The 22,190-nt window shown below is 40.4% G+C and overlaps 4 protein-coding genes across 4 annotated transcripts; 3 read left to right on the top strand and 1 right to left on the bottom strand.

The window, feature by feature from the left end:
* Positions 1-2,476: 2,476 nt before the first annotated feature.
* On the top strand, positions 2,477-3,473 carry LOC141003378 (endonuclease domain-containing 1 protein-like). Its single transcript, XM_073474703.1, has 2 exons — positions 2,477-2,770; positions 2,880-3,473. Exons 1-2 carry the CDS (start codon positions 2,477-2,479, stop codon positions 3,471-3,473), a joined length of 888 nt encoding a protein of 295 aa, XP_073330804.1.
* Positions 3,474-5,464: 1,991 nt separating this feature from the next.
* On the top strand, positions 5,465-7,488 carry LOC141003377 (endonuclease domain-containing 1 protein-like). The gene is made up of 2 exons (XM_073474702.1): positions 5,465-5,788; positions 6,907-7,488. Exons 1-2 carry the CDS (start codon positions 5,465-5,467, stop codon positions 7,486-7,488), a joined length of 906 nt encoding a protein of 301 aa, XP_073330803.1.
* Positions 7,489-7,954: 466 nt separating this feature from the next.
* On the bottom strand, positions 7,955-8,892 carry ufsp1 (UFM1-specific peptidase 1). Its single transcript, XM_073475280.1, has one exon. The coding sequence runs from the start codon at positions 8,809-8,811 to the stop codon at positions 8,074-8,076; it is 738 nt and encodes a 245-aa protein (XP_073331381.1). The 5' UTR covers positions 8,812-8,892; the 3' UTR covers positions 7,955-8,073.
* Positions 8,893-9,430: 538 nt separating this feature from the next.
* LOC141003376 (zona pellucida sperm-binding protein 3-like) lies at positions 9,431-13,133 on the top strand. Its single transcript, XM_073474700.1, has 8 exons — positions 9,431-9,721; positions 10,058-10,185; positions 10,602-10,705; positions 10,829-11,006; positions 11,135-11,252; positions 11,453-11,544; positions 11,716-11,831; positions 12,003-13,133. The coding sequence occupies exons 1-8, from the start codon at positions 9,431-9,433 to the stop codon at positions 12,089-12,091; spliced, it is 1,116 nt and encodes a 371-aa protein (XP_073330801.1). The 3' UTR covers positions 12,092-13,133.
* The last annotated feature ends 9,057 nt before the right edge of the window (positions 13,134-22,190 follow it).

The raw sequence follows: 22,190 nt of genomic DNA, 5'->3' as shown, positions 1-22,190 counted from the left end.
GAATAACATATATTGGAAAAAAAAGAACTGATAATTTTTTTATTGAAAAAACAATGTCTTTCCTATTTAATAATTCATGCATGGACATGCTAGAAACCTTTCCCATCATGCAACTCTAATTCATCCATTTATGTCACGTGTATTTCATGTAGACATGTAAACCAGATTAAGCCTTGGTTAGGTGGATTTCACAGTCCACATGTTCCTGATATACTCTACCTCATATGACTCTGTGTTGCTTACTGCTTCTGGTGAATTTGTATATATGGTAGTGGTGTACAGATGAAGTATCAACTTTTAAATAATTAGCAAATTGATTTTTTTAAAGGCAATACTAAGTAAAAATAAAAGGATATATATGAGAAACAGGCATTGCCAACACAAATAAGGTCTACTGTGTGTGAGAGAGGTGATAAAACATGCAGCACAGGTCAGAAGAGGGCGTTCAAAGTAGCTAAACATTTTCTTTATGGGGAATTTTAGTTTGTGCATGAGTGCCTCTGACATTCTGTTGTTACCCTGCATTAGTCATTCTTTTGCCTTTCACAGGATGATCAGTGGATGTAATATATCACATGAGAAACCATCTTTCCTGACCCTCAGTAGTGCCATCATAATCTGAGTTAATCTGAGTTAATGTTTGTGAATGGAATATGAATAAATACAATTTTTAAAACCAGGATATTACTTAGAACTTTTACTGTGGATGTGTCCTTTTCTATCTTTACAAACATTTTGAAATTGTAAATAAAGATAACTCATTACTGACTTATAGATCAATAACACAGCCATAAAAACAATAAAAGAAACACAGACAAAACCCCAAACTGTTTCGTTGTATAATGTGATGTGCAGTTCTGCACTGGCATTTCTAGTGCTCCCCACTAAATTTCATGTAATGGTCTCTCATCCCTTATTTGTTAATGAAATGGTCCTGTATTTATAACCCTGTGTGTGTTTCATAATTAATCTGTGAACTTGTGTTTTGCTGTTTGATTAAGTTTCACTAGCTAGTTTTTAGAAATCCACGCAGAAAGGGATGAGATTCTTTGAACAATTTATTGGCTGCTGAGAAGAAGTTTTTATCCCTCTGTGAGCAATTTACAGCTACATAATAGCTTCACTGTTTGAACAAGATTAGTCAGATGCTCTGGGGCCAGCTAAACCCTGACCAGCACCAGTCCAGCTCAGCAGACAAGCCTTCACCTATACTCTGACCAATACCCCTGGATACTGATTTTCAGCACTCTCTAGGCTGCTGTGTGTGTGTGTGTGTGTGTGTGTGTGTGTGTGTGTGTGTGTGTGTGTGTGTTAATGGAGAACATAGTCGTGTAGAAAATATGTTTTGGAGGAAGAGAATCACAGAGTACAAAGTAAGTAACTGCTCACCATTTAGGGCTTTATAGGGCAGCCTGGTAACTTCAAGGACACATGCCATAAAACTGAACCTGGTTTGAATTTGGCAAGGGATCATCATTGCATGTCATCCCTCTCCTTTTTCTTATGTCAGTCTCCACTGTCTCATATCCATTAAAGGCAACTTTAAATGTGCAATTTAAAAAAAAAATTAACAGTAACAGTTTATATTAAGGTCCTTGTCATAAGCATTAGTTAATAGGTCATAAGGCCATTATTATAAGTCCTTAAGACTAAAGTATTGATAATAGCATAATAAACAAAATGTTTTTAGTTAGATTTTAAAATATTTATAAGCACTTATAAAAAACGTGTTAATAGTTTCTAAGAATTGTTTATAAAAGCATCACCAACAATTTCATTGTGTTGAACAAACCTACCTATTATGTCATTGTTAAACCTTTACTGGGCTTTTTTGTTACATTATTAAGATTAGCGCATACTTTATGATGCATTTATTAGCAGTTAACTATGCTTTTTGCAGCTACTATGCTATTACTAAGTAATCAATTATAAATGTTTATAAGTATCTAATAAGGACTTATAGAGGCCTCATTACCGATTAACTAATGCTTACGACAAGGACCTTATTATTATCATTTTTAAAAATCAATTTAATATTTTTTTTTGCTAGAAAACAACTTGCGTCACAGATTAACCATATGACAGGCCAACTTTGGCCCGCAGGCCAAACTTTGGGCAGCCCTGGTCTAGTGCACAACTTGTGCAGCATGACATCCATGGTATCTTTGAAAACATTAGGAACTTGACCAGAATTGTAAACATGTATTGGAGGAGTGCTTGACTTGCAGAGGTTAAGAAGAAATTAGACACTGATGTCTCCCTATTGGCTATCTACTGCAGCTGGTCTGCTGTGGGTGGATCTACTGAGGTGGAAGAACTGTAGGCCTGCTGTTTTGCATATTGAGTCCTGATTACAGAGAGCAGAGTGTGAAATGTGTGAGACACATTCAATCATTTGTAGAGGCTCACAGAAACACACTTGACTAAATTTTACAGCTTTAACCTCTGTCAAGAGCGACATCAAGCCCTCCTGACGATGGCACTTTGGGCACAGACGGCTTTCCTTCTTGTCAACATAATAACATCAGCAGTGAGAGGGAGGGTGGAGAAAGAGCTGTCTCCAGAGTGCAGAGAATTCCTCTACATGGCAACAACACCGACTGGCCTGGAGCACAACTCCCTCCAGTTCATTTGTCAACGTTACAACAAGAAGCCACGCTACGTGACGCTGTACAACACTGTGGACCATATACCTGTCTACTCTGCCTACACCTTCAAACGCTCAGATGGAGAGAAATGTGTGGATGTCCCATGGATGTATGAACCCCAGGTAAAGAAATCATGTTAGTATTTTTTCTGCAAAAGCTTTCATTCTTACACCTTTGTGAAATCACTTTCTATTATCCTCTCATTTGCACTGGGTCTGTCTCCCTCCACAGTTATCAACAGTGTCTGATACAGATGAGATGCAGCCTTTCCCACGTGGTTATATGCACATGAATTTTGAAGATGCCCAAGCTGTCCTGGACGATTACACAGATGCCATCCTTTACGAGCGCGGTTCCCTCAACCCAGACGAGCATCAGGACGACCCTGATGACAAAGCCTCCACCTATACCCTCACCAATGTCGTGCCCATGGTGCCCGACTTCAGCAACAGAGTCTGGAACAAACAGGAGCACATCATCCGCAAACGGCTTAACAACTACTGCCGCGGGACAGCTTACATCGTCACAGGCATCACCACCTCAGGGAAGATGATCCGCCGGGAAAACATGAACCGCATTGCAGTGCCGACGTACTTGTGGTCAGCTTATTGCTGTGTTGACTACGACCACAACACACCTTTTAACGAGCGCTTTAAGTTCCCATCTTATGCTCACTACGGCCTCAATGAGGAGGAGAACAACGAGGTGGTGGAAATCTCTGTCCCCAAGCTGAAGGAGTTCCTCAAGAAAACAACTTATGTAGCCCAAAACTTTCAGATCTTTGTAGGTGACTGTGTCCCACCAGCCTCCAGTAAAACTGAATAGGCAAATGTTTAGGTGTAACACGGCTATGGGCCATTTTGCCTCATTTTGCCTCAACTCATGTGTTGTTTCCACTTCTTTAATAAGCATTTTTCACAGCAGCCATTTTTCATAGCAACCCAATCGCCAGAATAAATGTTGGCAATGCTTGTATCTGCAAACTATGTATATGTTAAAACTTAATATTTTGTAATGTTGCAACTTTACATTTCTTAAGTTCAATTTTCACTTTGATCTTATGACAAGGTTGAGGTTCAGGCATAAAAACCAGACCAGATACCCATTCTGGTCGCAGCAAACACAGCAGGAGATGTACCCAAGGTCTTGTTACAAACACCGGTTTTGTCACCACAGACATGGATGGAAATCTCGAGGTCTCCTTAAAAATATCTAGTTATATCAAGCTTACAAATGTTGAAACGTCCTGATCCCTCATAACAGATATCGAATGGTTTCACACTTACAAATGTTGAAACACAGTCTTGAACTATTGACACTGGCTGGGCAGCCTTCTTGCCTGTAACTCCACTCCCATCCCCTCCACCTCATGACATGACAGTTAGGTCATAAACATGTAATGTGAACATGATAGGACAAGTTTTGTAGAAATGTTAATTTGGTTCATAGCCCATGACACTTACAAACGTGAGCGGATATGTGGTTTGCAGAACAATTTACTACCAACTACTACTACTACGGCCAACATTTTATTCTGGTGACTGGGCTGTTCATAGTAAGAAAAGCACAGGTGTCTGGCTCTGTTCAACTCAAGTGTCCCAGTAAACCATCATTACTGTGAGACTGAACCAACATGCATGATACCATGAACCGGAATCTAGAGGAACTAAACTGAACTCAGACTGAATTTATTTATTACACCTGTGCTTTTTCTACTGTTACATGTCCAAATGTCTTCTGTGACAGGGTCCATAGCCTGTTGCAAAAGCTCAATTAATTCATAGAAAACATGGACTTTAGAGTTGATAGCAATACAAATGAAACTGAATAGCTTAACAGTACTCTGTATTGTATTTTGAACACTTGATTTAAAACTAGCTGGACAGTAGTTTTGCTGAAAATGTGTTAAAATGCATCTGATTGTCTAATTTGCAGAAATAAACCCTTGCAAACTGTCATTAAAGTGTCTTTTCATTCAGATTTCTGTGATATAATGTGGATTGCTTATTGTCATTCACAAAGCTAACACATTTAAATTAAAACTGTTACAATACAATACAATACAAAACAATACAAAACATTTTACAGCCTTTTTAGCATAGATTTCATCCTCTTACCTTACATTTTTACGTAATTATTAATTGCCTACGTGAAACCGTCATATACCACAGCAATAGCATTATAATTGATTTCACTAAAATTCAACTTTTCAGGGTGTCACTGCTGTTGTAGTCCTGACACTACAGACTCCAGATAATTAGTATACATAATGGTTGAAGAGAGTGGACTTAAAGGTGAGGAAGCTCTTGCAGCTGAAACATATGGTTGATTTGCAATTGTGTAAAAAGACTGTTCATGTAAATAAGAGATCTAAACTCCTACTCTTCTCTGACACATTAACTTACATGGCCATATCCTCAGTTTCTTCCAGACCTACATTTTTATATTGTCTCTCTCATTCATTACTAAAGCTATTTGTGCACAACTTTAAGGAAAGGTCCTCTTTTTTCTTGAGTGTGAATTCAGCATAGTTTTTTACTCTGCAGTTCACTGTAATAAAATGCTCTCAGTGCATGATAACATTCACTGTTTTTGAATTACTGCTACAACGCTGGTGGCACTTTGAATATATGGAAAAGACTTTACAATGGAAGGCCAGTTTGCTAGAAGTGCAGACGAGGCAAGAAGGGAAGATAGAGTCAGAGCAGACTGAGGCTGTACTTGTCAGACAATAGTGGATTTGCAGTGGTGTGTTACAGGTGAGAAAGAGACATACAAGCAGACGTAGAAAGATCAAGGCAAAGAGACCCTCCGTGATGAAACCTCCATCAGAAAACTGTGCCTTACCCCTGGCAGCTGTTCTGAGCCTGCTGACCTGTGTACTGCTGCAGGGGGCCCAGGCAGGAGTAGTGGGGGACTTCAACCACGCCGAGCGCTGTAAGGACTCTCTGTACATGGGCACCCCGCCCCGAGGCTACCTCAGCACTTCCTTTAAGAAGATCTGCCAGAGGTATGAGGATAAACCCCGTTATGTCACCCTATACGACCCGCAGAAACACATCCCCATCTATTCTGCCTATACGTTTAAGAAGTCAGACGGGGAGAAGAAGGTGGACTTCCCTTGGATGTTTGAGGCCCAGGTGAGTGTTCTTTCAAGCTTAATCGAAGTTAAAATGTTCATTTGGATTTATTACAAGTCTGTTTTCAGTCTGAACCCAAATCCAATAAAGGTATGTGTGCTTTCCCTCAGTTTACTATCTCTCTTGTTCTATATGATACTTTTCATCACATGTACATCTATCATTACATGTCAAGTCTTTCATTATTTCTTTAGACACAAAAAACAAATACTCGCAGTTTTTTAGAGCTGGGGCAACTCTAATACTGCTGCTATGGGCAACACAGTAAGCTTGAGATAAGCCACTTTATTGGCTATGAATGGTATTTGAATCAGATACTGTTCCCTTGACCATTTAGGCTCTAGTACTTGTACTCTCAGTACTTGTACTCTCATACTTTTAAATATGTTTTTTGTGAATGTGGCAAATTGTCTGACTGTAAAATCAGTTATTTCCTGCTTTAAAAGGGACAGTTCACCCTAAACTCCAACAAACTTATTTGTCCTCTTACCTGTAGAGTAAGTTGTTTTGGTACGAGTTGCAGAGTTTTGGAGATGTCTGCCTTCTTGCAAATATCATGGAATTAGATGGAAAATTTATTTGAAAAACTCGACAACAATGTTTTCTTACCAGGAGTAATGACTTGGTTTCTCTAGATAATCCACAGACCTTGCATTTTGTAAATTCATGTAGGAATTATATTCTTTCTACTGAATTACAGCCGACAAACTATCACCGAGTAGAAGGAATCGTGCATCAACTCATGGACGGGAGGTTAGCTAAAGTTACAGTGAAGCCAAGGAGGATGCATTAATGTTTTCATCCTGTGCTGTCATGAGAACAAGCCTCTCATCCATGAGTAGATGCACGCTTCCCTCTACGTGGTGATACTGAGACTGTTTCAATATTTTTTTGCCGCTTTCAGCATCACAAACCAAATGCCATTTAGTTCCGTTATATTCAAGACAAGGCAGACATATCTACGGCTGATATCTCTTGACAACTCCCATCAAAACAATCTGGATGGATAAATAGCACTATAGAATAGCACATATTTCTGATTTTGAGAACTGTCCTTTTAACTTTTCAGATGTAATCACATCTGAGGTAATGGTATGCTTCTCCTTCTATTTCCCTAGCTGGCTTCAGAAAAGAGTAGCAGCAACATGGAGCCCTTCCCCCAATCTTCAAGCATGCATATGAACTTTGAGGACTCCCAGGCAGTCCTGGAGGACTATGCTGATGTGGTTCAGTATGAACGTGGCCAGCTAAACCCTGATGAGCATCAGGCTGACCCTCTGGACAAAGCCTCCACCTACAGCTTGACGAACGTGGTACCCCAGATCAGGGAGTTCAACTTGGGCCCCTGGGCAGAACACCAGGACATCATCCGCAAACGTCTCAACAACTACTGCCGTGGCAAAGCCTTTGTGGTCACAGGGGTCACCACTTCTGGCCACACCATCCGTCGCAACAACCTGGACCGAGTGGCTGTACCAGAGTACATGTGGTCGGCCTACTGCTGCACCGAGTTTGACCAAAATGCACCATACTTTGTGCGCTACAAGTTCCCTGTGTTCGCAGCTTATGGGCTGAATGATCGTGTCAACAACCACATGGTGGAAGTTCCCCTCAAGAACCTGGAGAAATTTCTCAAGGGAAGGATGGATGTTGACAAGAACTTTCAGATTTTCTATAATGACTGTGTGCCAGATAACTGAGATGAAGTGGGTGCGATCTCTGTTTTAAGTGTGTTACCACTGTAGAAGGGTTTGGAGTTCTTGCAACTCAAAACACATACGACGGCAGTAAGATGTAGTCAAATTAAGATTATAAAATGTAAGCAATAAAATGGGGAATTGACTGGAGTCTGTCTCATTAAGTCCATTTAATGATGATTTTCATTATCAATTACTCTGCAGATCTGTTAATGTAAAAGGTCATGAATACAAATAAATACAAACAAAGACATTTACTTTGAAGCTTGGTAAAAAAAAAAAAAAAAAATCAATAAGGGAAATACTTACCAGATATCCAATAAGATATGAATTTAATAAAGCAATAATGAATAAAGTGATCATCAAATTGTTTTATCAGTTTGTTTTAATGTGTTGTAATTATTGATTTCATCCACAGGATGGCACTGCAGCTTATTTTGAATCATAAATGCAGACAATGCATTGCAAATATGTCCCATAAAACATGTTTAATTGCATCTATGAGAAAATCACACAACTGTTCATCTGCACGAAAAATAATTCATTTGTAATTCTGAGACACAATTAGGTCTGTCACTTAGTTTTTGTTCATTTTTTGGCAGTCTGAGGCATACACAGATTATAAAATGAAGACTGATCCAGAGATGAGACTCTTTTCCACGCCACCCACCCACGCCTCTGCAGCTCTGTCTTCTCCAGCTGACATCCATAGTAGTGAGGGTCAACTACTAACAAGTAGCTCCCACTGTCCCCTGTGCACACCCCTAATATTCCCTTAGAAGAGTTGTCCCTGTCCCCTCCCATCATGACTGGAGACCCATGCTTCTCAAAGTGCTGATGGAGCTCTCCCACTGCAACCTGCTCCAGCTCTGCCCCTCCACCTCTGACATGTACCAGCTTACAGGGCACATCATAGAAATAGTCAAGGACCAGGGAGGCTTCAAATGTTCCTATCCACTCCCTGGAGCAGGAGAACGAGCCTGGTTTGTCCCCCATTGTGACCAAGGCTTGCTGGATTTCTGGGAGGCTTGGTGGAGGTCTGTGTTTGTCCTTAAGTGGAAACCAGTTATGACACAGCCAGGAAGCCATTGTCTGAACGGTGCGGTAGCCACATCCCCAGCCTCTGTCATCTTGTCCATCACAGCCATAGTGGAAGTAGAGATAGTCTCCTTTTATTAGAGAACATTTAACAGAGTCTGTCAGTGGATAAGGAAGACAGGTGTGGACATTCTTTGATAAGGTTTTGCTCGTCTCCTCTCCCTCAGTAGCTCCACGTCCTCCCCAGTCAATCCCCTCAGATTCCGCTTCCACAAACTTTTGATCCATTTTTAGTATTTGTCTCTACCAAGCACACATTTCGCATTTTACCTAACGGTTTTGACTTCTAGCCGTTCAAAACTTGACATGTTCATCCGGCTGTCGTCGGTTGCTACTGCAATAACCGTCCCTTCGAAGCACTTGCTACAATACTCGAGTTCCGCCTGAACTTTGTTCCCCCTGACGATGGTGCCTTCAGGACGCCTTCAGCGTTTCGTCAGTTTATTTTAATTTGTGCGAATCTATGTTGTCGTCGGTCTCACACGTCTAAAAATCAATTCCTTTGAGAATATTATTGGGATCTCTGAATCTGTCTTCATCTTGGAAAAAATTTAATTAGTGTTAGCTGTTTCATTATGGGAACAAAGTGGATTAAAGCTAATACGGAGCGGGAAATGAGCACAGACAGAGTTAGCTTTAATTAATTTTTGTGGAGATTTTGCAGGATAATATTTTTGATTCAATCATAATCAAATATTTCATCGTTTTTAAGTTGTAGCCTAGTTTGTCCTATTTATTTTTCTTGGAGTATCAGATTTACAATGTTTGAAACAGTCTTTGAAGCTAGCCGACTGTAATTACATTTTACGCTAATTAATGAAACGCCTGCTTGTTTTTACGCCAAAAAATGGCGACCCGTGTTAAATATACACTCTTCGGCTCCTTAGTCGCGGTTTTGTTGGCTGTGCGCGACGTTTCTTTTGCTGAAAAAAGTCTAGAAATAAAGTGCGACGAAGTCAACGTGAGAATAATCGCACAGCGAAAGTTTTTCCTGGAGAGAAGTATTCCTTTCAAACCTGAGCATCTTCGACTCGGAGCTAACTCAACACAGCAGAGGACCTGCGGACCGAAGAGACCCATATCTGAATCTGAAATGGTCATCTCTGCGGGGCTACAAGAGTGTGGCACTGAGTCAAATGTAAGATAAGAGATTTAAAACAAGAGGTTAGCCAGGGAAAAGGTCAGGTGATAATGTTTTTCTTGTGTATAAGGAGCGACACACTCACAAAAAAGTCTGCCAGGCAGGAAAAGCCTTGCCTGTATGTCAAATAACATTACATTAGTGTGTTCATGTGTGTGCAGTCTGTTAATACAGCACCACGAAGTACATTAGACTCTTAAGTTTAAGCTTACCTTATTTGTACAATGTGCTGTTCCTCTCTTTTACAATCATGATACCAACAATAGTATATGGTTGCACTGAATCCTAGGAGATTTTTCATTCATGCTTTAATGAATAATTACTTCTACCCAGGTTCATGGTGAGTGGCTTGTTTATTCCAACCAGCTGGTACTGTTTCCTGCCCTGGTTGTCACCTCTACAGGCAGTGTGATAGTTAGAGGGGCCGCTACTGTCATACCTGTTGAGTGCCATTATAAGAGGTAAGACCGATGTCCTATTACTGTATGAATAATGCATATGTATAATGCCAACCCAGTCAATAGAACAAATGTTGGCAATATACATTTCTGCAAAGCACAGATATGTTGAAACAGTATGTTTTCCTTCATGTTGCAAGAAAATATCTAGTAGTTTCGCTCACTTCAAGTGTCTCCACCATCCCCTCCTCCTCCTGACATGAAAGTTGGATTGAATACATGTAATATGAACGTGATAAGACTAAGACTGTAGAAATATTGATACATGAACAAAACGTACAAATGTACCCTATACATGTAATGCTAACATTTGATCCTGGTGACTGGGCTGCTTAAACTCTTAAACTTTTGAGTTGCAGTTAGCTGCCATCAACACTTTGTAATTGTATTACCTGTCCCATATCTTTATGTGAGCACAGAAAGCAGACCGTGAATGGAGAACCATTAACCCCAACCTGGTTACCCATGACATCCACTGTCAGTGTCTTTGGCCTTCTGCACTTCTCTCTTCGTACCATGGCAGGTGAAACCACTGTCTTATTGAATCTAGAATGTATCGGTGGATGATTTCTCTGACAACATTGTTTCTCTCTGAAATCCATATGAAATTAAGATTGATGAAATATGTCTGTTTGTTCCTATGCAGATGGCTGTACCTCTCTCCGCAGTTCCTCGGTGTATCAGCAGGGGGAAGCAGTGTTTTTGGAGGCCAGTGTGGAGGCCCCTCTGCACCCTCCTCTGATTCTATATGTCGACTACTGTGTAGCTACACTGAAGCCTGACCCTCTCTCCCTGCCAAGCTACAAGTTTATCACCAAGCATGGGTAAACCTGTCCAATTATTCAGTCTTTTTTCAATTTTCAACACTTATTTGACTAGGTTGGATATGTCCTGTCTGACATTTTATGCTGTATGTGGAATCATTTCAGCATGTCTTGCTCCACTGTTACAGATGTCTAATGGACAGTGTATTGCCAGGGTCCTCGTCTAAATTCCTCCCTAGGGGGCAAGATAACAGACTATGCTTCAGTGTCCAAGCTTTCCACTTCAACCTGGATTCTTGGGAACAGGTAACAAGGCCTTATTGGACAAGAGGTTGTTCATAACTTTCTGAATGATAATAATTGGAGTCATCATTTTAGTACAAAGGGTGCCATTTGTGTAATTTATTGGGCTTATTTAATACACTTCATATTGCTTCTACAGTGTACTGTTGAATGAAAGAATCCTATATCAAATGTAGCTTACTTTTTTCTCTCTCTTTCTTTAGATGTTCATCATCTGCCACCTTCGGGCCACCCTGAAAGAAAACTCACACAGCCACCTTGATAAAGCCTGCTTCTTCCAGAGGCCCACATTCAGGTTAGGCTGCCAAACTGCTAGTGACCTTAAATCAGTTCATACATCAGTTCAATCACATGCAAGACCAAATTGCATGTGATTTCTGGTTACAGCCTATAACAGCCAAGTGTATCTATTTAGCTGGGGCATCTCAGCTTAGGTGTATTATCAGTATGTTTCTCTGTTATTCAGCTGGCGTGCCCCAGAGGGAGACACTGCTCTGTGTGAGTGCTGTGACTCTGACTGCTTTAAACAGGCTGGAGAGGAGAGCAGCGGCCACACTGGAGACAAACCTCAACCAGAGACAGGTTGCTCAGCCCTTTTTTTATAAACAAATGCAATCTACATATATTTAGTTATTTTTACCAGTTGTGCTGAATACAAATGATAGTATGACCAAAGCAGTTTGTGTGTTTGATGTATACATACCGTAGCCTGTACAATGGTCTTTAAGCTGGTTGCATATATATTTTTGACAGAAAAGAAGCACGAGGCGGACACAGCTGTCGGACCACTTTACACCCTGCCACGCTCCCATTGGACAGGCCGTCTGTCAGTCAAACACTAAGGAGCCTTTTTTCAACATTTCAGTTAGGTGGGTACAGGGACCCTCAAAACCAAAACCAGGTGTTTGAAATTAAAGCATCCATCATGTATTTTTTTTCTCCAAACTTATCATAAAAGTTGAAATTTGGATTGTTAGAAAAAGTATAGATGGAAAGCATGAATAACCACGATGGCTGTAGCACTGGTTCTACTGATATATACCTGGAGTCACCTACAAAACACATTTAAAGCCTCTTCATGTGGGATTAATTCTTCATTTACTTTGAACCCTGGAGTAGTATTTCACTTCAGCCATCACAAAAGCTCCCCATACCCTACTGCCAACTACAGATAGAAATGTTTGCACAAGAGATGAAACTGCCATAGTGTGTGAACTTGAGTAATAATCCTGAATAAACCTTAATAAGGAGGAGAGCTATTTTTCTCTCTGGCTAAAGATGTGATAATCATTTCAGACAGTGTCATTTAAATGATACTTCTAAATTTGCTGCTGTAAACAGTATCACGCTGCAAACTGTCTGAACTCTGTCTGCATGTTGTGCAACACTTCAAAGCTGTATGCCAGCACGCTGAGCCAGTGCTGTTCCTGTTTTGACTGAGGATGCTCCAAAACCAAAAAAGGGTCAGCCAGTCATGCATGCTCTGAGGAAGTGGTACACAATCCCAGGAGAAACAAAACAACACGGACCACTTTTTACTGTGATGGTTTGATTCTGTACATTATATCACAATCCTGATCCCAAAAAAGTTGTGAGGCTGTGCAAAACATAAATGCAACAAAATGTGATAGTTTGCTGATCTTTTTTTTTTACATACAGAGACAATATATTGTTTTACCTCATCAACTTCATTAGTTTTTTTTTACATATCTGCTTATTCTGAATTTGATTCTAGCAACATATATTTTAAACAAGTTGGGATGGGGGCATCAAGGACTGGGAAAGTTGTGGAAGGATCCAAAAACACATATTTGGAACATTCCACAGGTAATTGGGTTTACTGGCAACGGGTGATATTATTAAATAAACATTTTCAAGATTCAAGAGTCAAGATCTCTTTATTGTCAATCAGCACAGAACAAAAAAGTAGTGAGCAGAACGAAACATTCATTTTATGAATATGTTGAAGTTACTATTAAAAATGTACAATTGTGACTTCAACGTATTTCTCCTTACTTTTTAATCCTGTTTATAAATGTATCTCGTCTGAGACAGTTCAGGTGGTTTCATCATGACTGAAGAATGGGTGGTATTTCAACCACGAAAATTGATAGCCATGAAAACAAACCCATGAGGAATTTCCAGAAAGAGGTCGAAGAACTACAATGGAACCTAAAATATCTCTGAGGCAACAAGCGCACTAGAATAAACAGACATTGGAGTAAGAATGGGACAGCTACACAGTCATGTGCCTTATGTCCTTTACATCCCGTCTGCAGTTGAAACACTTGTCTAGTCCCGTGAGAAGAAACGTGACGGACCAAATGGGAGACTTGGTAGATTTCAGAACTACAGTACTTCTTGATCTGTATCCCTGAAAATTACTGCATTGCATTAGTGTAATTAACTTTTCCGGACCTAAAATGTGTTGGCCTTTCTTTCACCTAAAATTATTTTCTTAAACCTGATTAGCTGATCAGATCAGCTTAGACCAATATAATTCACTTTATATTGGAGCAGTTACATCAACTTCTGTGGTGGTAGGTGTGTTGTGAAATGTAAGGTTGTGGTTTGAAAAGCCACCTGACTCGAGTGATATTAGGAAACGGTAAAAATTAAGGAAAGGAAAAATCACACATTAGGACACATTAGTTCTGTTAAGTATTGCTGTAGTATCGGGGTTAACTGAAATATTTGATCAAGCACAAGAACAGACTGTGTTTCACTTAGATGTCTGTGGCTTTTTATTGGATGACCTTTTTGTGTTATGGGGTTGGTGCTTTCTGTTATATCAAATGTTTTGTGTTACACTGGAGTGAGTGATGCAAGTGTTGGTTTTGGCATGAACAATCAGATAAGTTTTTTGTTTGTGGTTTGATGTTTCACTAAGTTGGCGCCTGTCAACATGGAAAAGTACACATTCCCACATCAAGGTTCCCCTAGATTGATAGATTTTTTATCATTTATGGGACAAGATACTTTTGGCTGGGAGAGAATGATGGCCTCAGCTGCATTACTATCTCCTGCAAACTGCCCTAGTGTGCAAGACAGATCTTACCCTGATAATGCTACAACAATGAACTTCTTTCATTGTTTAGCAATTATATGCGGAGGCATATAACTGCCAGGCGGTAGCTCTAGTTTATGGTTATTTTTAGGCACTCACAGCACTTGGTTTAGTTTAGCAAAAGATCAGGCTCTTGATTAAATATTTACACAATCAAACATGCCTGGAAACATGATCCATTCAGTGTTTGCGTTATTATTTAACCAAAACCAGGATATTTCTCTAATCTTAAGCAAAGTGCTTCCTGGGCTTGTCTGCCTCAAAGTCTCGCCAACAACAGTGTAGCCCTTCCTTCAATCAGCGAACCAATGCCCCTGAGCGTAATCCCAGGAGGCAGTTATGTTTCCTTGATTACATATTTGGCAAAATACTTCAGTAGAATATAAACATAATTTCTAGGAGACAGTGTTGGAATAAGCCTTTTGTCACACACAACATTTGAGTTGTCCCAGTCAGTAGGCACTGTGAGCACTGAATTCCATGAAGATTTTAGACATTTTAGACATTTTTTTAAGACATTTTCAATTCAGACTAGTGGGGAGTCCCTGGAATGTAAACCATTGTCAGGTTGTTCACACCTTGATTTGTGTTTGAGGTCATGTTTGGGCTAAAAGGCCATCTTGAAATCTCCTTCCAGGCAGTTCAAGATCTATCCACACGCTGACTCACTTAGGGGAGACCTGCAGCTACATAATTATTGTAACCAGATGCATAAGGATTTGTATTAGTGTGGTATTCATTCATAAAAACACTGAATTAGCTGCAAAATAAAACCACAACCGTTCGATCGATTGTAGAATCGATTGTACTGCCAAAACAAAATGGTAAACAAGAGCACGGCACAAACGAGATGTTGAGCCTGCAACAATGCTTGACTGTTTTTACCTCACCTCCTATGGCTTTAAATTTTAAAAGCACGCATACTGTATACTGGAGTAATCAGATTATCGCTTGATGTTAGACAAATGTCCCATTGTCTTTCAAGCTTATGTTTCCAGTAAGTTGACAGTTTTGTTTTTTGTTAAACATAAATGTATAAATTACTGAAGCCAACAAACTAAGAGGTCTAAAACAATGTGTGCAATTGTAAGGAGACATTTTTTTGTAATATATGTTTATAAAACCTGCAGTTTAAGAAGAAGGGAAGTTCAGGGACTACAGTGTGCTGCCAGCAACTCGGGGAAACAGCAGACAAGACAGCTAAAAGAGGGTTTGGGTTCTCATGTGTCGTCCCACTCTTTCACCACTTGGGGGAGACATGAAGTACACACTGTCAAACTTACCACAGTTGAGGTTTTGTCTGCTCAGTCACAATGCTGGCTTCACCTACATGCATTTTATAAATTCCACTGTGACCATTCTTCAGGCATGATTTCTCATTCTCTTGGACGTTTTCTAGCACTTTCATGGACAGCCGTCTGCTGTGTGGCTCTGGAGGCACCCGGATGTGTTTTTTGAACTATGATACATTCACGCCGGTGTTGGCTCGTACTGAGGCCAGTCTGTTCACTGTTTAACGGAAATTGTCTCGCATAATCCTTTCCTTTTTCTAGTAGTAGCCTTAACCCATCCCACCCCATGCTCATACAGTACAGACATGACACCAGCTGATTCCAAAAACTTTATTTATAAAAAGGAAATGGCATGAGAAGTTGCGGTAACAGTGTGCTACAACTTACCAGGAAACTACTTTAGACATATGTTTTTCATGTTAATATAAATGTGATAAGAGACAATTGTGTCAATACAATCTTTTTAGTGGTTTTTAATTGGAATTTAATATTTCTGCAATTTAGAATCATGCTATTGTCTTACTTCTATAATCGTATACATTAAACATTATGCATTTGACCAGTGAATGTGTCCCCGTGGAGATTACAAGCTGAGCTTGTAGTGGTCTTTTGCTCAATATCTGAACCATGTGGAAAGGTTACAAGATAGTTAAAATTCCAGTGACGGCCAATTTGTTAAGTGGATTAATACCAACCAAAAAAATTCCTTGGTAAACCATGTTAATTTTTTCTGAACAATCAATAATGTAGCTCTAACTGGGTAGAGTCATTTGTCAGTATTTATCTAACTTGTCTTCCAGGATGTTCAGGTGGTAGTTACTGTGAAGAGTGTGTAGTGGACATGACAAGTGATGAGAGGCCACTGGATAAGAGAAGGTGTGAGGCTAGGGGCAGCTAGGCCAGAAAAATACCACACAAGGCAGCTTGGCAACAGGGAGAATACCAGATACAAGAAAACAAACTGATACAGGAAATTGCTCACAGGGCAGTAGATAGTGTGGAAATATCTGAAGGCCAAAGATATAAGGGGCATATTCTGGGGTGGCTTAGGTGAGAAAGTGGGACCATGGACAGAGAGAGGATATAATGTTGTTGGTGTCAAAAGGTTAAATGGTATGGAATTTAAAGGGGAATTGTGGTATTACTAAACCTGGGCCATATGTTTACATGTTTTTGTACGTATATGATTAGTACTTTGTTGTGCATTAAAACTGCCTGTTTCTGCTTCTCATGGGCTGAGGTTATTATTCTAAGTGTCTGACAACATTATGAAAACAAGCTCTGCTCAAGGATAGTTCTCACTCTGAACTCTTACAAGGTAAGTTTCTGTGGATTCTCAGCCTGTGAGCGGCAAAAATGTATGTAACTTTGACAGTCGGAGTTACCCGAAACGATTACCCTGCAGTCATCATGGTGTCACGGCTGCTGGCTGAGGCAATTTCAAAACTCGGTTGCATTCAAGGCAGCTATGACTCATTCCTTTTCAAAAGCAATGCTTTGTAAATGAACTAGAAAAGCTAGGGATGTGGAGGGATGGCAGTGTTTTCCCAAGGTTTTTTTTCCAACAGCAGTCTGAGGTGTGTGAGCTTAGGTCCCCACTGACAGGAGGACACATATTTGTACAGAGCTGCAGTATTTCATACTCCTGGGCTTCTGAAAAAATGGGTGTTCCAAAGCTCTGCATTAAGGAAACTCACATGTGGGGGGCCTGTTAATGCTAAGACATGCAGAGGCAGCAGCCTGTTCCTCAGGTCAGTCAGGTCATCACCTGTAAACACTACAGCAATCCCTTGCAAATCAGTAGGTATGGGGCCAGCAAAGTCAAATAATGAATCTACTTAAAGATTACCCTATTCACACTGTGAATAGACTGTGTGGAATTAAATATTTTCGTATGATAGAGTTCAGTGGTCCTTAAGACATCTGGTCCTTTTGATATATAGTCTATCTCTACACAGTCAGCTGAATAACACACCCTCTTTTGAAAAATGAGTGGCCTACTTTTAGCTGTTCTGTCTCTACATCTTTACTGAACTTTGTTGTAATAGTACTGTATATGAGTATACATAATTGTACTGTAGGTAGCAAGACCGGCAGCAGTGCCTTTGTTGCTGCCAACTGCACTTTTAAACAACCAAAAACCAATAACCGAGTGCTAAATGGTGGCATTGACTGAATGTACCATTTATAATCCTCACGCATCCCCAACTCTGACTGCTGCAAATACGAATACTGAGTTCATTGTGTTTGGGGATAATGTTATATAGCTGCGGACCTGCTCTGCTGTTATAGAGGAAACACTGCATGGTATGAGTGCTTTGAATTAAAATTTCAGAGAGAAATTGTCAAGCAGTGGTTCTCTGATATTGTGTACTCTGTATTCTGCCTGTCAAATATTGGCCAATTTAAACAAGATGCCAGATAAATCTAATTAAATAATTGACTGAGCAGTTTTAGGACCAGAATTGGGAACCACCGGACGAGGAATGACTATTGGTAGTTTTTATCCATGCTAGTGCTGTGGCTCTGTGGATGTGTATCTACTGCTTTGGTCCAGGTTAAAATGTCCAACTATTTATGGATTGCTGTGAAATATTTTTTAAAGACATTCATGGTCCCATGAAGATGAAACCTTTTTGATTTTGGTGATCCCCTTACTTTCCCTCTGGTGTCACCAAGAGAATAACATTTGTGGTTTTGGTTGAAATGTCAACAACTTTTGTATGGCTCTCCTTGCAAGTTGATGCAAACATTTCCCCATCAGGAGGATTTGTAATAACTTTTGTCATCCACCAGCTTTCTCTTGGGAGATGCTGATGACTAAATACTTGCAAAACTCATGACTCTTTTCTAATCAGCAGTTAACACCAACTGTTGCATTAGCAACAGTTGGTGTTAACTGCTGATTAGCGAATCAGCAAATTGCTAACATGCTGAACGTAAGCATGTCGGCATTGTAACTGTGAGCATTTTAGCGTCATGGCAATAGCATGGTGCTCAAAGCAAAGCTGTTCCAAAGTACAGCCTCGCAGAGCTGCTAGACTGGATGTAGACTCATAGGCCTAATCCCAATACACCTCCTGCCCCTTTTATTACCACAGCCTGCTTCTATGGGACAGCCAGCCTGAATACCTGAGGGCAGCAGGGAATGATAGGTTCAAAAGCAAACTCAAGACCTACCTCTGGAATCTGGCTTTTGATTGAATTTGATCTGTTTATGTATTTATGTGTTTTTTGTATGACATTTTATTTATGTATTTTATTATTGTTAGGTTCTATTGATGTATTTTATCGATGATATTGTTTTATTTCATTTATGTACCTCATTTCTGAATTATTTATGTACTTTTGTACTTAAGTTATAATAACTATGTGTTTTCTGTGTTATTTTTTTCTTGTTTGTTTTATTTGTTTGTTCATTTGTTTGTTTTCTTTTCTTTCACTGGGGGGGTCAGGGAGTCTGTGACTGCTGTTAGGGCTGTCTCTCTCTATGCATTAGTTTTTGGTGTGACACTGTCTTATTCATTGCTAATGATGGTAGATGGTTTGGGTTTAGTGGTTTGGGAGAGGAGCTGAGTCTCTGAGGGGTGTGCATGGGTCTTGGGGTGTCTTTGTGTTGGATGTCCCCCCCCCCCTTTGCTTTGATGGTGGTGGTGTGCGGCCGGGCTTGGGCTCCACAGGTTTGTGTGTGGCCTGATGGCTTGTGTTGTCCTGGCATTATTTGGTGTTGGGGTTTTAGGATTAGATTGTTCTGTTGCAGCTTAACTGGGGTCTCCTCAGACCTTTGTTCTACCATGGGGCCAGGGGCACTGGTGGCTCCTGGCTGTCCTGGGTGTTCTCTGCAGTTGGCTGGCCTTGGCCCTATAGGACATTTGCGGGGGCGCATGGAGGCTGGGGAGCCGAGTGGTCTATGGCATACCGGGAATCACCTGGGGGCACTCTGTGTCGTGCTGGGGTGACATGGGTCGTTGGGTTTTGTAAGGACTTGTGGGGCCTGTGCCAGCTAGTTGGGATAGAGGGGTAGGGTGAAGTGTCAGGGCTACATGGCCCTCCAAACTGAGGTTTTTTCAGAGGCACACTTCAAACCAAGGGTTTGGAGTTTTGCTGATGTCTCAGTAGCTAACTAGCTAGCTAGCTATTGTGACAATGTTATTGAATTGTTAAGTCCAGCAGCAGGCTGGCCGGGTTGGCGCACATGTTTGTTTGCTGAAAAAGCACCACTGGTACAGAAATGAAGCAGAGTTCTTTTTTATTTGATGACTTTGGTGCTAGTTGTGAATATTAAACGAGCGTCCATGCTTTTCCATCTCTTTCTGTCTAGCTTTGTGATAATACCAGGACTTGCCACAGTCATGCAGGAGAAATCACCACCGCTAAAGATGGAATATTAGAAAACTTTGGTCGCGTATGTTCACATGAACAGCTGTGATGAAAACTGGTGACGTATGAGGGTCTTAAAGGGTTGTCACATTTCATAGGGGGAGATTTCAACCATTTACAGCCATTCTTTAAGAATAGTTGCAAGAGAAGTGGTCTATACAGTTACATATCTTTTTTTTACAGTTTTGTGTTTATTGGCCAGCAACCACTTGATAATTTAGTGGGTAAATGCTTTACTCATAGGCCAAATGACAGCATTTGTGCAGGAAGAAAGAGATGAGGCGACTGCAATGCTCTCTAGACTTGGGGAATCACTATGGGATCATACGAAGTTCAATAGAGTGATAAGACTCTTGTCACTGTGGGTGCCTGTAAGTTGAAACAATAACTTCCGCCCTTGTCAGTGTCTACTGTCTTGGCTCCTGCCTTGGCTCCTGTGTCCTCACAGTCCCCCCATTCTTTTATGTTAGCTTCCTGTCTTCTGTCGCGCCAGAGGAGTAGACCTAGCTGGCTGTGAGCCAAAAACTGGATGAGAAAGCAACACACACACACACACACACACACACACACACACACACACACACACACACACACACACACACACACACACACACACGGCATATAACAGCGGTACACTGCCTCCGTATTGTTTGGTTGTTGTCACCCCTGGCCATCTTTGTTTATTAACTTGTGTAAGTGAGGCACGGGGAAAGATCACTTGCGTTCATCCTCGACTTTACATCACCCCTCCTCTTTTAAATCATCTCAAATTCAATAATTGTGTCCCATTCCAACCAAGGAGTCACTGTGACTGGACTCCCCTGCCCCCGCAGTCCCCACACATCCCTCACCTCCCACCTCAATCCCCTGCTCTGGTCATGAAGCATGGCTCGCAGCACGTACCTTGTCTGCCTCTCCTCTCTGTCTCTCTCTCATGTTGGCTCAGACATAAGCAAACAGCCCTTTGTGCAAACAGTGCAACAATCTGTCAACATTGTCTTCAGCTCAACACCGTGCTGACCATGTAGTATTAAAGCTGAGTCACAAGAGAGTATAGATATAAATATGTAAATATAAAAGAACGTGTAGAAAATTACACTTGTACAAAATTATTAGGTAAATACCATGAAAAAACATTGAAATCAACTTATATTAAATGCATATGAGTCCTTCACTTACGGTATCACATTTTTTTAGCATTTTGGCATCATAACTTTGAAAAGCTTTTTTTTAATTGATAGCGACTTCTACTTGGTTATTGGTTGCAGGGTAATATATTAATGTCATAGATCACATAGATCAATTCATTCATCCATTACTGGTGATATTGTCATCAGACACAGATTGATATTGTCAATCACTTCTTTATGCAATTTAAACACTTTCAATAATTTTCTATATTACACCCACTCACCGATTTATGTGTGCATGCACTTGTGTACACATACACCTTGCATAGGCTTATGAAATGGTAAGCAGGCAAACGTGTAGGCTTGATAACTTATCAGTGTTTCCAAGTATTTGTGTAAGTGAAGCTATGTGTGTCACTTGACATGGCATGTTGGCTCCTAGTAATGCATATGCAAACATACCTATCCTGTCTGATGTAAAAGCCTCCTGTTAACCCCTGGAAGACACCCCTTCCTTTATGACACACTAAGGGGACTTCCAGGAAATTTCTATACATTTCCTTTTCTCTGGCTCCAGAGGGTCTTTCAGGGGTCAGGTTGATATGCTACATAAACACATCCAGAGAAGACAGTTGCAGTATAACATTGTTCAAGTCATGCATAGTCATAATTGGATAATATAAGTTACATTGCATTACATAATATTGTTAACTTCATATGGAATGACACCTAACCACATCCATTAGTCTAATAAAATGCACCTGAGACAGTAATGCCACCCTGGCTCCTATGTTTGTCCTTGGCCTATTTGTTTTATTGTATCACGAGGAAGCCTTATTGAGTGTTAACTATTCTAAGAATGCTTCCATGGATGAACTCCAACACTCGCGCTGTACATGAACAGATCCCTTGAAAGAGTCTACATCTTGTAGTAGTTACTCTATTTTGAAAAAAAATCTTGCTGGTGGAAAAGTTGTCTTTTTATTGTGAGAGAAGTTACTTAAATACAGTTTAAGTTTTCCTTTAGTCAGTGTCTACTGGCCATCAGGCCAATCATCAGCAAGATGTTGTC

This window comes from Pagrus major, chromosome 10 (genome assembly GCF_040436345.1).
Source record: "Pagrus major chromosome 10, Pma_NU_1.0".
In the NCBI taxonomy this organism is placed as follows: domain Eukaryota; kingdom Metazoa; phylum Chordata; class Actinopteri; order Spariformes; family Sparidae; genus Pagrus; species Pagrus major.
Note: the sequence above shows the minus strand (reverse complement) of the source record. Positions and strands in the feature narration are given on the sequence as shown.

Coding starts and splice junctions, on each gene's coding strand:
- LOC141003378 (XM_073474703.1), top strand. CDS start 2,477: ATGGCACTTTGGGCACAGACGGCTTTCCTTCTTGTCAACATAATAACA. Junction 2,771..2,879: donor CATGGATGTATGAACCCCAG/GTAAAGAAATCA, acceptor CTCCCTCCACAG/TTATCAACAGTGTCTGATAC.
- LOC141003377 (XM_073474702.1), top strand. CDS start 5,465: ATGAAACCTCCATCAGAAAACTGTGCCTTACCCCTGGCAGCTGTTCTG. Junction 5,789..6,906: donor CTTGGATGTTTGAGGCCCAG/GTGAGTGTTCTT, acceptor CTATTTCCCTAG/CTGGCTTCAGAAAAGAGTAG.
- ufsp1 (XM_073475280.1), bottom strand. CDS start 8,811: ATGGATCAAAAGTTTGTGGAAGCGGAATCTGAGGGGATTGACTGGGGA.
- LOC141003376 (XM_073474700.1), top strand. CDS start 9,431: ATGGCGACCCGTGTTAAATATACACTCTTCGGCTCCTTAGTCGCGGTT. Junction 9,722..10,057: donor AGTGTGGCACTGAGTCAAAT/GTAAGATAAGAG, acceptor ACTTCTACCCAG/GTTCATGGTGAGTGGCTTGT. Junction 11,253..11,452: donor ACCTGGATTCTTGGGAACAG/GTAACAAGGCCT, acceptor CTCTTTCTTTAG/ATGTTCATCATCTGCCACCT.